Source organism: Vigna radiata, chromosome 2, assembly GCF_000741045.1.
Source record: "Vigna radiata var. radiata cultivar VC1973A chromosome 2, Vradiata_ver6, whole genome shotgun sequence".
NCBI lineage: Eukaryota > Viridiplantae > Streptophyta > Magnoliopsida > Fabales > Fabaceae > Vigna > Vigna radiata.
Genome location: NC_028352.1, coordinates 23563259 through 23581332, shown reverse-complemented (window position 1 = coordinate 23581332; position 18074 = coordinate 23563259). Strand labels below are relative to the sequence as shown.

At 30.5% G+C, this 18074-nt stretch overlaps 1 protein-coding gene across 5 annotated transcripts; it reads left to right on the top strand.

Annotated features, from left to right (window-relative positions):
- Positions 1-2679: 2679 nt before the first annotated feature.
- Positions 2680-14833, top strand: LOC106756481 (protein argonaute 10). Of its 5 annotated transcripts, none has more exons than XM_022778868.1 (24): positions 2680-3253; positions 3759-3886; positions 8589-8876; positions 9115-9323; positions 9472-9618; positions 9720-9853; positions 9945-10054; positions 10449-10555; positions 10643-10781; positions 10864-10980; positions 11181-11288; positions 11377-11448; positions 11542-11664; positions 11839-11998; positions 12310-12431; positions 12586-12723; positions 12945-13087; positions 13336-13398; positions 13497-13560; positions 13645-13780; positions 14036-14109; positions 14253-14347; positions 14427-14454; positions 14532-14680. In XM_022778868.1, the coding sequence occupies exons 3-24, from the start codon at positions 8610-8612 to the stop codon at positions 14556-14558; spliced, it is 2583 nt and encodes an 860-aa protein (XP_022634589.1). In that variant the 5' UTR covers positions 2680-3253; positions 3759-3886; positions 8589-8609; the 3' UTR covers positions 14559-14680. The 5 variants fall into 5 exon arrangements, with proteins under 5 accessions (XP_022634589.1, XP_014494415.1, XP_014494416.1 ...); XM_014638929.2 differs by having other exon boundaries at positions 2681-2869; positions 14427-14458; positions 14532-14833; XM_014638930.2 differs by having other exon boundaries at positions 2681-2873; positions 14427-14458; positions 14532-14833.
- Positions 14834-18074: the final 3241 nt, after the last annotated feature.

Below are 18074 nucleotides of genomic sequence, written 5' to 3'. Positions count from 1 at the left end.
TATCCGCGAGTAGTAAATATCCGTGAGTAGTAACTACCCACCGCAGATTTTACCCGTAGATACCCGTGCCTGCGGATTTTTTTGTCATCCCTAGTGATCACAGTAACAAGGTCTTCCTTTCCATCCCATCAGTTTTCTCAAAAGAATAAGTTAGTTTTTACTCTTTTCTTGAGTTGTGTGCTTCTTCCATGCATGTGAGCCTTTTTTTTGTTGGATGAACCTTCTTAGCCTTCTAGTATGTTCTTTGTTGATAAGTAGTTATAATTGCCTATCGTGATCATGATTCTTTGGTATGCAGGTGTAGATAGAGTTTTCTAAGCTTAAGGAGTGGATTTTTATTTCTTAGAACTGTTTGAGTTTCCAACAAGGAATGGAAGTTATATGTTTGTATATAATATTTTAAGAAAATATATTAAATTTGAACTATGTGCTTTAATTAGGACAATTGATTGAGTTATGGAGTTAGGATATAACTTGCTAAAAAATACCATAATGTGGTAGTGTGATTGCTTAAAGTTGATGTAAACGCGTGTTATCTAAAATTAGAAAAGTATTACTATGAATGCTTGTTGAATGCTATTATTTTTTATCACTTGAGCTGTTATGTTTGAGGTTATAATTGGTTAGCAACTGCTGTTGATTTTGAAGTAGTGAAAAAGAAGAGTCTTGGGTTGATTTTTGGTCTAATTTGGGGTTTTTAGAGGTGAAATTCTAGAGGAATGGGTTTGGGAAGGAACTTGGGGTTTGAAGTCTATTTTTGAGTCATTTAAGACTTGTTTAGGTACTTTTGAGTTGCAAGTAATAGAATTGAGTTTAGGTACTTTTGAGTTGGTTTGACACATCTAATTCCTAACCAAATCAACAATGTAGTACTCTATTTTCATTTATAAACATGTTTTCGTATCAATATTAGTGTTAAAGATTCTAAATTGATCATTTGGATATGCCTAAGATGTACTAAAGCCATAAAAATCAAGTTGTTGTAAAAAAAACGATAAGAATAATTGATTATCTCACTTGATAATTAATTATTCCAGTCAAAGAGTCATATTTTCTTCAAAACTCTCGGCAATAATCGATTATCACATATGATAATCGATTACTGTCGTATTAGGCGCTACTGTCATATGATAATCGGTTTTGGGTGGTTTTTAAGGTTATGGATATCAGTTTTGAACATTCTTTAGGTCATTTTGGGGGTTTTGGATCCTTTTGAAGCTGTTGGTGAGGGTTTTAGAGTTGTTTTTCTTGCCTAATTTTGAGTATCAAGTTGCTATGAAGAAATGGTGTTATTGTTTGATTTCTGATGACTTGTATTTGTTTTTCTATTTCTTTAATGTATGATCAGTAGTCTCATGTATTAGTATACTATGTGAATGTGAAGTGATTTCAATGGTTTCAAAGGTATGGAAGAGAGTTCCGAGGAGAAACTTCTTAGTAGTGGTTTTCAAGTATTGTAAGTATGAATGTAAGAAGCTCAATTTTGATGGGTTATTCTGATACTCTAATGATTATCCATGTTCAAGTAGAGAGTGATGATTCATGTGGTGAAAGTAGCAGAAGGTCTTAGTCTAGGTGCTTTCAGTATGACCTAAAATGTGGTACAAACTAACCTTGTGTGGTAGCTTTAATGGTTGTCAGTTCTTCCACCACACAAGTGCATAACCCACTATGGTTCTAGCCTAGGGGCCTTTCTCCATCTGGCAAAGGGCATGTTAAAGGACTAACCTTGTGTGGTAACTTTGATGGTTGTCAGCTATTCCACCACACAAAGGGCAGAACATGTTATAGCTTGACATTAATTGTATATCTGGATAGTCAAGTCTAAGTCTGTTGCATGTTTAGGATGGATGACTATATTGTGTGAGGTGTAAAACATGTTATAATGTTGTTTTATTACGACAAATTGTTCTACCACTAGCTTACACTTGCTTTTGTCTTTGTTTGCTTGTGTATATTTCTCTTTTGCAATGATCATCATAAATGGTGTGAGCTTAGGGAGGAGTTTTCTATGGTCGTCTCAACGTGAAAAGGAGAGTGAAGCAACAACATAAATAGAATTTATTTTCCAAGCATATGATCTTCTTTCTTAGTTTATTCTTTTTTTTGTGCTTTGTGTTTGCTTGTTATTCTATTTGTAAGGATTATCTTTATGATGTGAGTAGATGAAAAACTCTCTCTAGATCATGATTTAAGAGATGAAGATAGAATAAAGACTTAGATTATGATTTCACTTTAATTTATTTTGTATATATCTATATAAAAATATATGTATATGCTCTTTTGATAAATTTTTAGTTAAGCATAAACAAATTTGTTAAACTTTTTTTTTATATATATTTTACTATTATAATTATATTTAGATAACACTTTCATATATATATATATATATATATATATAAATACTCTTTTTCACTAATCTTAATAAAAAGAATTATGAACTTTTCTTATTTTGTACGGGAGGAACTAACATATAAGGAAAAACAAAATAATCTGAACATATTTTTGTGAAAAGAGAGACAATGTCTTTATATACAGTTGTTATCCTATAAAATGTAAAAGGTAAAGGAGAAAAAAATGATTACATAAATGAAATATTAATAGTATATACTTGTAAAATGAGCCTCGTATGCAGTGCTAAGCTTAGTTCTTGCTTTATAAAAGTTTCACCCTTCACCACATTACACATGCTTCTCCACAACACAACCCTTCTGCGCTTTCTTTTTTTCTTTCGCCACATTTTCCGTCTAAGAAACTGACACAACTTCTCTTTCCTTTAAACAATTTCTTTTAATTTTTCTCTCATAACTCTCCTTCTAAGCTTTGCACCAGAGGCTGAGAGAAAGCACACTTCTCACTCTATCTATGTGTATGTATGGAATCTCGCACCTTTCTTTATCACTCTCCAACCACCCCAAATGCTCCTTTCTGCAATTTTTTCATTAATGTATGTGGCGTTTCTTTTCCTGCTTCTCAAAAGATAAAAAGCCTTCATTGTTTTTTATCCTTTTAAATAATCAAAGTGGCACGCTTTCATCTCCAAAACCCCTTCTTAGATCTCCTTTCTCTTTTAAAGCTCCTTTCTTAAAGGTACTACTCAACACCAATTTCTCAAACTCCTCCACTCTACACTTTTCTTAATGTTTTATCCACTCTATTCTTCTTCCTCTTCCTTCCATCCTCACCTTTCTTTCATAAATTGCTCAAGCTCCTGCATGGTGTTCTCTCCTTTAATTTAAATTTGTCTTTTCAGGTTTGTTCTAACCGCTGTAGATCTACAAGCTTTGTCCTGTTTCTAATTCTACTCATCTTTCTCAGAAAAGTTAAGAAAAAAGTCTTGTTTGCCTCATACACCCTTTTGAATTCCATAAATGATTACTATTGGATGATGTTTTGAAGCTCTCAAAACTAGTTCTTAAGTCCAAACATTCACACAAATTTCAATCTTTTTTATGCTTCAAGTTCAGCTTTGGTTAAGGGCCATACCACAAACAAATATGCAGTCACCGGTGGTCGGAATCCATTTCTTACTGTCTGTGCCTTTGAATAGACAGTTAGATACAGCAATAGCAAGCTTTTGTTATGATACTAAACAAAAAGTAGTAGTAGTACTTCATCATAATTCATATAGCTGCAAAGAAACAAAACTCTATGAGTGCATGTTTGAATATTTGTGTGTATTAATTACATAGCAGCTGATGTATGTATATACTCTTAATTGAAAGGCTGCAGTAACAGTATTATACCTTTGTGTGCAGGGAGAATAGAAGAGGTAATGTGAAGGTTGAGTTCACATTATTTCATATTTAATACACTGATCATATAGTTGGGTTGGAGCACAGTGACAGCAGAGACATTAATACACACACATAGCGTAAAGCAAAAGGTTTGCTTCCATTAACTGCTTCTCTTGTTCTGTCAAAAAAAGGTTCTGCATTTTTCAATTTTTCTCACACTCTCAAAAAAGTCTATATCTCAGTTATTGTTCTGTTTCTTAGGTATGATATTGTCAAAGTGAAATGTTTGTTGCTGTGTTGATGTGTTGTTTTGGATCTCACTTTGTCATGATTGCGATATGGGTTACCTTCACTGCTATTTTCGGCTGTTTTCAGACTCTTAAATACATCTTTATAAAGAAAAAGCCACAAACACCATTATGCAGAGAATAATTCAGCAAAAAAAAGGACCAAAAATATCAAAATTCAATTAATGTAATTTGTTGAGTTTTTAGTGAGAAGAGACTTGATAATATTGGTGATTTCCTTTTGAGAGGTAGTAATGGTTTTAATAGTGTTAGGGTTAACTGATTTTCAGTCTACCAATTTTAATATAAATTTTATTTATATTTTTCATATTTATAATTAACTTTTTTACTTTTTGTAATTTAAAAAATATTTTTCTTTGTCCCTTTATTGAATATGCTAAGTGTTGTAAAAATGACTATTTAAAAATCAAAACCAAGGAGGATATTTAGTAATAAAAGTAAAAAATTACAGTATGTATTAATAGAAATTATTTTTAATGCATTTGTCACATAAGTTGTTTGAATATAGATATTAAAGTAACTTTTAAATTTAGAAGCAAAAATTATAAATTAAAAATTTTGAAGGTTAAAAAATATTTCAAATTTAAGAAATAGAAGATTAATCTAAAAGTGTATTTGCAGTGATTACTTTTGTTCATTTAGGTTCATGATTAATAATTTATAACTTGAATTTCCAATAATAACTTCATTTATAGAAATGTTATATTAAATTTTAAAGGAGTATATTGGTGGAAGTTCTATGATTCTTTTCCATAATCCTTAATTATTAATAGTTTTAATTTTTCAAGTTTATACTCAAATCTTGTCTAAATTCATTATTAAATAATTAATAGAAAATTTATAAGTTAAATAAAATTAATTTAGTTATGAAACTGGTCTTTTATCTCTTTTGTATATTTTCAATACAAATGTCCAATTCTCGTGTTCTCATTATTAAATATACAATTTAATATTAAGTTAATTAATTAAAGCTGCAAACAGTTTAAAAATATAAATTGTACCTATTTGAGAAAGAGATATTAATGCAATAATAAATAAAATATTAAAGACTTCTCTATATTTTATATTCAGGTATAAGAAGGAAATTTGTGTTTTCTTAGTTTTTTCAAATGAAACAAACAAAACTGTAAGGAATACAGTACAAATATTCAATTAACTTGAATATTGAAAAAGAAATTCAATATTTAAATATTATTGGAAAGGAGGATGAAAATGGGTTAAAATATTTTTAATGCAATTAGAAAATATTTCCTCTATTACATTTTTTTTATAAAATGTAAATTAAAATGTAGGAATATAGACATTTGAAGCATTTCATTTTGAAAATTTTAAAATTTGTTAATAAATTATTTGTATGCTTTTGTTTACTTGATATTGATGGAAGATTATTAAGCATTGCTTAAAGAAAGATAATTCAGCATCAATTTAAAGAAATCATTAATTAATATACTAAAAATGTATAAACTAATATTAAATACGATTAATTAATTTTCATACATACAGTTTAAATATTTTAAAATATAAAATATAGAGATTCCATAAACATTTTTTTTTAAAATACTAAAAATAAAATATAAATTTAAAGAGTTTTGTTCTGGTGAAAAGATATTTAACAATTACCACAATGTTTACTAAAACTAAAACTCTCAATAGTAAATATCATCTACATTTTAGAAGCTTTAGATAACAAGATTATATGCTTGTATGAGTAATTTAATGTGCAATTAAAAAAGTTATTTTATCTGCTAGAAGAATAGTTTGCTTTTGAATTTTAAATTATATATATCTGTTTTAAAATTTATAATGTCAAACTTATTTCAATTTATTGACAATAATCCTGAATAAATTTAAGAGACTAAATTATAAGACAATAGATGTTTGCAGACAGTATAAATTTAGATGTAGAACATTAAATGTTATTATCTAAAGTTTATTGGAATTATATTATTAGAAATTATTTTCTGTATTGAAGTTCAAATTTTTCTACATTAAAAGAAATCATTAAAAGTTAAAGAAGAAAAATGATTTGAATTGTCTTGAAAATTCTGAGATTAGTAAACATATTAAAACAAATATTTTAATCAAAATTTAAGAAAACAAATATCTTAATGGAGATTTATAAAAAACGAGTCATAATAATTTAAATCATTTTCCTTCCTTTATTCTTGAATCACATTTTCAAAAGAAAACTGAAATGAGATTTTGATTTAAAAACAAATATGATTAACTTATATTAACATACTTAAGACTGATATACTAAATATATAAATGTATTTGGGATATAAAATAATTGTTTAACATATTATAGATGAATTGTTTTAATGTAAGTTTTTATGAGTATTAGGATCTTGAGAAGATTTGTTTATTATTGGTCATAATCTTAGTAGGGTCACCTTAGGGTATAGATAGAGAGCTGAATTGGGTAAACAATTCAGATTATCTGATACACCAATTATCAATTGATTGTGACATTTTTCACATCTGATTTTCCATTTACTTTCAAAAAGACAACATTTTAGTACATTTCGTCCTCTCCACGAGGACTTTTTTTTATTTTTTTTTTGTCTTTTCTTTAAATACATTTTTAATATCTTCAAAATTTAAAGCTGGCAAATCATACCACTTGTTTCAAAACTTAAAGGAAGTAAAATATATATATTTATTTTTAAAATTAAGCTAAAATAAATGAAACTAATTTAATTTCAAATGAAAGAAATTTTATTATATGTATACGTTTTAATTTAAGATTATATTATTTTCGATTTATAAAATTGTAATTATCACCTTTTTTCAAAAATGACCTCAAATATAAACTTAATTTGTTTCGGTTGACCACAGAACCAGACCTATGCAAAAATTGTATTTTTTTTTTGGGACTTATTATATATTTGTTGTATTATATTTAATCAAATAAATAATAGTTGTCGGTATTTTTTTTTTACATAGAAATTCATATTAAACTAAATAGAAAACTGCCTAAAAATATCGTATTGACAGTATATATTTTAATGAAATTCTTTATTTTAAAAAATTAACTCATAGTAATTCAATATCAACGATGGATTTATAACTCATAGTAATATAAAAAATTAATTAAATTTTTTCTCGTAAATTTGTATACTTAGAAATCATTCGTTTTTGTTGTTACGCATATAATCGTAATCTCTTTCGGCTTGTAAGCATAAAGTGTTTGATAATACTTGGTATGTCTTGTTTTTATGATGTTGAATGTCTGTCTTATTTTGAAAATCGAAAGAAGTAAACTTTATGAATTAAAGTTTATGGAAGGGATGAAAGATTAAAAATTTGGAGTTTATAAGTTAGAAAATGGTGAAAGAGTTTTGAGGGATGTTGTGTCTGTTGCGTGAAAGGGACAGGACACATGATTGTTCTTCGTGTCTTTATAAAGATCACGAATAGTCGATAAGCGTTGGCGTCAATTATACTTTTATCGGCTCCACATTAGTTCGCATCCAAAAGAGAAGAGGACCAAAATCTTTGTTTTTTTCGGCCACGCATGATAAAGCTTGCAATGTTTTAGCCTCGGATGCACGTACAACTGACACTCTTATTTCATGGATTTCTAAGCACCACCAACCAACCTTAGCTTCTCACTTTCTTTCAGTCTGTGGTCTTACTAGTGCTGACTGCTTTTCGCCATGTTCTGTCGCTGTAGTTCAACTTGGCAAGACGTTAAAGCTTCTTTTCTGGTTTCTGCAAAAGTCCTTCATACATGCAACCTTACAACCTGTCCCTCCAAGAACTTGGAGTAGACTAAGTTTCAAAAACATCTCCTTTGGGACCACCACTTCAAACCATAAACCAAAAAAGCTTCTTTCCCTTTGCCTCCCAACTCTTCTGCTAGTACCCACATCCCAAATAATTCACCATACTACCACCCCACACACCCCATTTTCTTTCTACCTTATGCCTATCACCCTATGCACATCAAACCTATACTTCCACCCTAATGGGGCCTATCAAAATTTTTCATTAGGTCACTAGTTCAAACAAAAATTCATATTATGAGACCTCCATTTTTCATCAACTTTTGTTCATCCAATTAATGTTAATACCGTTTAAAACTGTCACATCTCAATATTTATGTTTGTTATATGTCAAAATTTGTATTTTTTTTTTTAAAATGTTATGTTTTTTATAGGCTATTCCAGGTTTGCATGTATGTATATGCACGTCACTTTATTTATGATCCACATCTTTTCAGAGAATATACAGCACCTAGGGGAAGAGGAAAACACTATCTGGATTTGATGTTATACCATCCTCTCCTCTTTTTCCCCTTCTTTTCAGCTTTTCAGCCGTTACAAAGTTTCATTTCTTTCCCACTCTTGAACTTTCTATTCTCTCCCATCATGACCATTGCATAAGCCATAAGCTGAGACATGGTTTGTTTGTGAGCGAAACTTCAAACTTGTTGTGCCATAAAAAGCCTTTTTCCCAGCTGGAATCTGTCTTTTTCCCACTTCCCCCTCTCCTCCTGACAGAAACATAAGACAAACTTGCTTGTGTGTGTTTTCCACAGAACTACTCTGCCAAGTGAAAAATGAAGGATCCAGAGGAGCACCAAGTGAAGTCTAGAAGGCCTCTTCCAAAACCCACAGAACGTAGAAGAAGATGCAGGAGAAGGAGCCAGTGCAAGCCAGAGAAATTACAAGAAACAGAACTTCATCCACAGCTTCCTTCCTCTGCCACTCCCAAGAGTCTTATGTTTCATCAAAGGCCTGGCTATGGCCAACTCGGGACTAAGTGTCTCGTCAAAGCTAACCACTTCCTTGCTGATATATCTGTATCTGACTTGAGCCATTACAATGTAAGTCTAATCTTATATACTGCATGGATGCTTAAATTTAAAAAAGAAAATATTTTTTGCCACCCTCATGAGAGTGGTTAAAGAAAAGTACATCAATTCTTCCAAAATAATGAAATCAGGGGAGTGGAGAAAGTATGAACACCTCCACATTGCAACACTTTGTCTTGCATTATCAAATTCCCAAGGGGTTGGCCTAGAATTGTTTTGACTCACTTTGTTGCGTTTGATTTTTGTTAAGGTTAAAATAACACCTGAAGTCACTTCTCGAAAAACAAGCAAGGCTATCATAGCAGAGTTGGTGAGGGTTCACAGGAACACTGACTTAGCCACGAGGCTCCCTGTGTATGATGGAGGAAGAAACCTTTACACTGCTGGTTTGCTTCCTTTTACATACAAAGAATTCAATGTAACGTTGAGTGAGGATGATGATGCCACCAGTGGTACCAGGTAATCTTTCAAGTTGTCTTGTTCTCGTCAAGAGTGCTATATTTTGTTCATAATCATAAGAGATCCATGACTCTTTCTGAATTTGTAACCAACGTTTCGATTTTGTTGAATGTGAGTGTCTTAAGGAGTCTTAATTATTTTGTGACAGGGAAAGAAAGTTTAAGGTGGTAATCAAGTTCGCAACTCATGTTAGCATGCATCAATTACGTGACCTTCTAAGTGGAAAGCAAGTGAACAATCCACAGGAAGCTCTAACGGTCTTTGATATTGTGTTAAGGGAGCTTGCGGCTCAGAGGTGCATTTGGGATTGTTCTTTGAAAGTTATATGTTGACTACTTTTGTACCATTGATTGTGATATTTTTTTCATGTTTCTTGTGCTTCATCTGCATTTCTAGTTACGTGTCAATTGGGAGGTTTCTTTATTCTCCGGATGTAAGAAAACCACAGCAGCTGGGTGGTGGCCTTGAATCGTGGAGGGGCTTCTACCAGAGTATAAGGCCTACTCAGATGGGATTGTCACTTAACATTGGTTAGGCTTCCACCAATAATAACTAATAAGCCTCAATCCTTTGTTTTCCATAGTCATTGGTGTTTATACAGTTATGTTTGATTGCATTCAGATATGTCATCAATGGCTTTTATTGAACCACTACCTGTGATTGATTTTGTTGCTCAAATTTTGGGAAAAGATGTGCACTCAAAGCTTTTGTCGGATGCTGATCGTGTCAAGGTATGAATATTGTGTTTTGGAATCCCTGCAATCGTTGTTAGATGAACACTATGAATGTTGTTTTTTTGAAAACTCTGCAATGAATGTTCTACTACACTATGAATGTTGTTTTATGGAAAACCACAACCGCAATTTGAAACCTTGCTCATAAATTATTAAGTCATTTCTAATATTCCAATATACTTTTTACTTGAATGACATCGGCATAACAATCACTGGCTTCGATATAATCTTGTGAGGTGAAGGGTCTTTTGCTTAAAATCATTGTTTAGTGCCATAGAAGATGACTGATCAACTATTAGCCAAGCTTTTCTTTTAAACAAAAAGGAAAACAAGAAGTCTTTCTTTAAGTAAAATCTAACCAAAATATGTGTGGGTTGTCACTGGAAAACAGATAAAAAAGGCCCTAAGAGGTGTAAAAGTTGAAGTTACACATAGAGGAAATTTTCGAAGGAAGTATAGAATATCAGGACTGACTTCACAGCCTACAAGGGAGCTTATGTATGTCTTTTCTGACTTTAGAAGGTTGAAATTTACATTTTACAAATATCCTCCTTTGAAATGACTGTCTCTTTTCCCACTGAACAGTTTCCCTCTTGATGAGCAAATGAACATGAAATCAGTAGTAGATTATTTTCAAGAAATGTATGGATTTACAATCAAATATTCTCATCTACCTTGCCTTCAAGTAGGAAGCCAAAGGAAGTTGAACTATTTGCCCATGGAGGTAATCTTTGCTTTCAATTTAATCAGACTACATTATTCTATTCTACCTTTCCCATAGCGAACTCATGTGAATCTTGTCCCAGGCATGCAAAATAGTTGAGGGGCAGAGATATACAAAAGGGCTAAATGAAAAGCAGATAACTTCTCTGCTGAAGTTCTCATGCCAGAGACCCCGTGAACAAGAGGCAGACATTTTACAGGTCACATTATCATGGATTCTTGATTTTACCTCAATCATTCCCTTTTTGATACATTTTTATTTTAGAGTCAATTGCACATTATATAGTTTGAAGTTACAATTACTGTAACTTCATCCTTTATAGTCATGCGAGCTCTTCCTGTTCTAACATGGTTTGTTTAGTTTGCTTTATTTATCTAGAGCTTGTCTGTTTACTTGCAGACAATGCAACAAAACAATTACGACAATAATCCATATGCAAAAGAGTTTGGCATTAGCATAGATAACAAGCTTGCATCTGTTGAGGCTCGGGTTCTTCCACCTCCTTGGGTAATTTTCCCATAATTAAATTTTTTACCAGTTGTTTACTTTTTTCATTGTGTTTATAATATATTTTGGCTCTTCTTTTTACTCATAGTTGAAATATCACGACACTGGAAGAGAAAAAGAATACTTGCCACAAGTTGGTCAGTGGAACATGATGAACAAGGTCAGCTCAGACGTTAACATATAGTAGTTAATTCTTTTGGTGAAAGAAGCTACTTGTTCCTGAGTGATTGAAATTCTGGTAATTTTAATGCAGAAAGTAATAAATGGAAGTACTGTAAGATATTGGGCATGTATCAATTTCTCTCGAAGTGTACAGGAAAGTACAGCTCGTGGATTTTGTCAACAGTTAGTTCAGATGTGCCAAATCTCAGGCATGGTAAAGTTTATATCATTATAAATACTCATCTTTCATTATATATCATTGTCACTCCTAGTTACATTCACTGTCAAGATGTAATGTATACACATTCTTGTGTCACCCAATAGCTTTAGCTCTTGTGGGTTATCAGAGTGTTTACGACCAAATGGTTTAAAGTTTGATCTTTGTCAGGAATTCAGTCAGGACCCTGTGATTCCTATATATTCTGCAAGACCAGATCAGGTAAAGAAGGCTTTGAATTATGTACACTCTGCTGCTATGGATAAGCTTTGTGGTAAAGAGCTAGAGTTACTGATTGCCATTCTTCCAGACAATAATGGCTCTCTGTACGGTATGATTCTAGGTCACTCTTCCATTTATATTACTTCATAACTATAACTAAGATGGTACTGGTTTATAATTATAGAAATGTTGAGGCTATATAGTGCCTTGATGTTTCTTCATTTTGACAATTTTATTTTTTTTTCATTTCTTATGCCTGCAATCTGCTAATGTCTCTTTCCTCTTGAATATGTTTTTTTCCCTGGTAGATTCCTTTGTAAACATGGTATCAAGAAAAAAAGAGATGCTTAGCATTTCCCCATTTTATCTGAGGAGAAAATTATTTCACACTTGCATTAAAGAAACAAACTCTTCGTTCAGGTGATCTCAAAAGGATTTGCGAAACAGATCTGGGGTTGATCTCTCAATGCTGCCTTACAAAACATGTATTCAAGATCAATAGACAATACCTTGCAAATGTGGCACTTAAAATCAATGTCAAGGTCTGCTACTAAATCTTCGATCATACTTTACAATCCAAAGTGAAAGGGTGGCTACATGCTACTCTAAAATCTTTCCTTTCATATCTTAAGTCTTCTTTTATTTGTAATCATTATTTTCATTTCTTTTGCTTAATTAAACTATTTATTCTTGCAGATGGGAGGAAGAAACACAGTGCTTTTGGATGCTTTAAGTTGGAGGATTCCACTGGTGAGTGATATTCCAACAATAATATTTGGAGCTGATGTAACGCATCCAGAATCAGGAGAGGATTCTTGTCCATCCATTGCTGCTGTAAGCATTTCAAAACTTCTATATACAACTAAATGATGCCCTATGTTTGGTATGTAATTGAAAGGACTGAGAATGTTGTTTTCTTTGTGTGGCAGTAGGATTTTCTTCACCCTACTCAATTTCTTATTGCTTTTTGAGTGATAGTACTGGAATTATCTCACATGTGCTGTTATTCTCCTATTTCTTTTTTTCTGACCTCTAACTGGTTTATGGTAATCCAGGTTGTAGCCTCCCAGGACTGGCCAGAAGTAACAAAGTATGCAGGGTTGGTCTGTGCTCAGCCTCATCGAGAAGAACTTATTCAAGATCTTTTCAGATCTTGGAAAGATCCACAGAGGGGTGTAACATATGGTGGTATGATCAGGTACTCAACTTTTAAGTTTTAAGTTTGTCTCTTTGTAAATGTTTTTGCTTCAAATTCATATAGGGTCTCTTGTTGTATTTATCTAGTTTTTCTTTAAAGGTCTTACAGTGTCTGTGGTTCACATTTCTCCACTTTGGAACTCGATAATTGACAACTAGGAAATCTTAGTGTTTTTTTTTAGCATTTATCATTTGATGTTATCCAACATCTGCATTCATATCAGTTCATGCTAATGTGTGAAACTGCAGGGAGCTTTTACTATCATTCAAGAAGGCAACGGGACAAAAACCATTGAGAATAATCTTTTACAGGTGGGATTGGATTTGTTCTGATATTGTTATGGTAGAGGTAGTTAAGAATGTGGACTATGCAGTTACTTTAACTACAATGTTATCTAATAAATTATCAGGGATGGGGTAAGTGAAGGACAATTCTACCAGGTTTTGCTATATGAGCTTGATGCCATCCGCAAGGTACTTGCAGAAAACAACTCAGAGTATAGTTATAACTTTTATCGGTATACTATTCTCCAATATCTATATTCTCTTTGTGTATAGGCTTGTGCATCTTTGGAACCTAGTTACCAGCCACCAGTAACATTTGTAGTAGTTCAAAAGCGGCATCACACTAGACTCTTTGCAAACAATCACGATGACAGGAATAGTACTGATAAGAGTGGAAATATCTTACCTGGTTAGTTTTCTTTTTGCTTCTACCAGCTGCTAGACTTTGGGTTTGTCAGTTGTCACTATTTTAAGGATATCTGAATATCAATGTTATAATGGAATGAATTCAATTGAAAATATAAAAGATTATTTTGGCCTAAGAAAGTTTTATGGTAATGTAGATACTGTGTGGTAGATTCTAAGATCTTTCACTCTTCTGCAAATTATCCAATTTCATCAATCTGTGTTGTAAACGTTCCAAATTGGACTGATTTTAATGTAGGAACTGTGGTAGATTCTAAGATCTGTCATCCTTCTGAATTCGACTTCTACTTATGCAGTCATGCAGGAATTCAGGTATGATAACGGTATTGTTGCTGCCACATTGGTTAGGACATAGGACTGAAATGAAAACCTGCATAAATTTCTGCAATCAGCATCTTATAAAATGTCTAGTATGTAGCAGCATTGATTTTACGTTGGTGATGGACAATTTACAGGGTACAAGTAGACCAGCACACTATCATGTCCTCTGGGACGAGAACAATTTCACTGCAGATGAGATTCAGTCTCTTACCAACAATTTATGCTACACGTAAATGATTTTTCTATTCATCATCTCAGATTCATTATGCTATATTTCTAAGATGACAACCTTAACATTTTGGTTGCAGTTATGCAAGATGTACACGGTCTGTTTCTGTAGGTAATCATGCTAAACTCAGACAGTTTTTTTTCTTTTTTTCTTATTTTTTATAAAGTTTATGCTGTGTTTGCAGTGCCTCCCGCATACTATGCTCATCTAGCAGCCTACAGGGCTCGATTCTACATGGAACCTGATGTTGTTGAGATTAGCAAACTGCGAGGAACAAGGTCGAAAGAGGGGTCAGTTCGGGCACTGCCTGCTCTGAAAGAGAAGGTGAAAAATGTTATGTTTTACTGTTGAATAGAGCAGTTGAGGAATGTAATCTTATACTGTTGAATGAGATGCAATAAGAGGCTTCAGAATACAGAAACAGAAACTAATTAGAGGTGACAAATTTCTCAATGTTGATATTATAAGCAACTTCTGCATGCAAAATTTTGAGTATATCTTTATAGTGCTAGTTTTATATGCATAATTGAATAGTCTTTCTCACAAATAATTTACCAGAAAGATACAAATACTATGTAAACATCACTAAGGTAAAAAAACAAGTAAAATTATTTTAGCACTTAAAACAATATTTCAAGACATGATTTGGATACTAACAATGAATCATTTTCAAACACTAAAGTTCTCCTAAGATGAAAATTGGCCATTTTAACATTTCAACTTATTTATTTTCACTAAGCTAACATATCTTATAATGTTATATTGTAATATCATTTATTCAACGTTTGCCGTTATTTTAAAAACTATGAAATCGAATTTATGAAATAGTTAATTATTGTCATTCATTCAAAATAATTTCTTCATTTATATTAACATCAAATTAGTATTCATTTCTAAAGTTCTAAAAAAAAATCAGATTTAATTCAGAAATTGTAATTGTTCCGTTTGATTCAAAATTTAACAAAGTGTAAAACATGATTATTAGTCCTAACTATGTTCCTAGTGGAATGAAATTCAATGATTAAATGACTAAGAAATGAAGAGAAGAGGACAAGAAAGCTTTTCTTAAGCCATATTGTTAGAAATTGTTAAGAAGATGTGAGATATATGATTGCATTTATAGGCAAGACTTTGAATAAAAGGATGAAGATGATTCGTAAAAAATAAAACTAAGTCCTTAATTCTTGCAATCATATTTGAAAGATTGCAATTGGGGGAGAAAAAGAAAAATATACGTATCATTATTGTGAATTTCAATTAAAATAATATTTCAAATCATTTTTAATTTATTCTACAATCCATTTCTATAGGTTATTGATTATTTATGTTAATTCTCATTTTTCTAAAATTTTAGAATAAAATATTTTGTACATTTTACTAGTGATGAATTTTGCAACAAAATTATCGAAGAAATTAGTAATTAATAAGAGTTTTAGTTGAAATATTTGTATTAATTAAAATCATAATAGAAAATAAATATGAAATAAAGCTAATTGTAAATTTAATAGTTGCAAATCAAATGATTAAAATTTCCTTGAACTTTTAAAATGTTTACAAAAATCAACTCAATTAATTGATTGGATTACATTTATTAAAAATTAGCTAGGAACTAAACTACAATTATTAAAAGTATGCAAGAACTAAGTTGCAAATAAATAATAATAATTAAGGACAAAATTATAACTATTGAAGAATATTTAAAGGTCAATTTGTAATGTTAAGAAATTTAATGGGCTTATATAAAATTTTGAAAAATACTCAATTTTGCTTTTTAGGAATGAAACTAAAATTTCAAATCAAGAAGAAAGTAAAATATAAGTAATAATTAATATTGCTTCTTATTATGTACAAAGAAAAAGAAGGTATTGTTTTGAATAATTTATGTGTAGAAAATAGGTATTCCTTTGCTTTAAAGCCATCATTAGCCATTATTAACAAACCACAAATATTGTATTAAATGATATTGAATTCGGAGTTTCTACAAACACAAAACTATAACAATANAAGTAGGTAAATATGATTAAAGAAATAATGATTTTGATTTCTTGTAAATTGGTTTTGAAATGAGAGATATAATATTGGTTTTGAAATGAGAGCTATATGTAGAATTTAATTTGTCATTTTTAATGGATAAAAAATACTTTCTAATATGTTAATGTTATTTATTAGTGAAATGATCAATTAAAAGGTTGTTATAGCATACTAACATGGAATGGTCCGCTTAAGTGAATTAACATATTAAAACAAAAATGATTAAACTGTACATGGTTTTAACTTATATAATCAATTAAAATGATTATTTAATAGGTTAAAATGTTTCTTGTAGTAATTCTAGATTAACCGATATAATATTAACAGAGATTGTAATGTACAATCCAACGTAACACAATTTCCATATACTACACCAATTGTGGAGTTCTTAAAGTAAATTTATCTATAAGAATCCATACATAACTTGAGAAATTTGAATTTGATGAAATCCGAGCCATGAATCAATCCAATGAAATGAATTTCAAACCAAAAGTCAACTGATATATAAAATGTATTATATTATCTTTAATCTAAAATTTGTGAATATTTCTTTTTATATCTTCTTCATCTCACTTATATTAGTCAACCTTAGCACTTCTCACTTGAAATTTAAATTTCTTACATAAATATTAATTGTTATTAAAAAAAAAAAGTTAAGATTTTAATGAGTCCTTCGTCTGAATGAATGGTGGGATATATAATATAAAATTAAAATAATCATTAAAGATAAATTTTGATATTTTTTTGAAAGAAAGAAATTTTTATATTTTTCATCATTTTAATAATCTATTTTAAATGAAATTTTCAATATATGGCCACTAAAATTTAAATTTAAATCAAATTAGTCTATTTACGAAAAAATTAATATAATAAGTATAAAAATATATAAATTTATATAATTACACCCCAAATAATACTTTATTGTTAATATTTTCCCTTTTAATAATCTTATTTCATCACTTAACTCTAAAATAAATATTTAAATATTATTGTTAAATCTGGAACTAAATATTATATTATGAAATGCATTTTTAGAATTAATGGTAGAATATATATATATATATATATATATATATATATATATATATATATATATATATATATGTGTGTGTGTGTGTGTGTGTGAGGTTTGTTAAGACGCGTACGCCTGTTTTTCAGTTGGTATGTTTTAATGTGTACCGGATTCTAGTAGACAAAAATACCCTCATATATTATGAATTATAAGTTTTAAGGTCAAGGATATTTAAATAATTTTCATTCTCAAAATTTAAAAAAAAAAAAGAAACCCTTAAACCTTTACTCACCTCCTCATTCCTAACAACCCTTTCTCTTTCATCTCTCTCACTCCAACATTCATCCCTACTGTTGTCCCAATTGAAAAAAAAAAATCAGAAACTCTTACCTAACCCTAATCCACCTTCCTCTATAGAAGAACCCTCTAGGAGTACAATTCTTTCAATTCTAGATTGTAATCTTACATCATGTATACCATACCAAAAGAGAAAGGAAAAAGAAACACTTTGTTTAAGGACAATAGAGGGAAATATCTTGTTCTTTAAAATTATAATGAAATGTGGTGTAGATGTGTAAATGATGTATGAAAATTTAATTGATTTATGAAGGTTTTATTTACATGATTTAATTTAAAAATGAAATTTAATAATAATAAGAAAGGAAAATATATAACACATCCTTC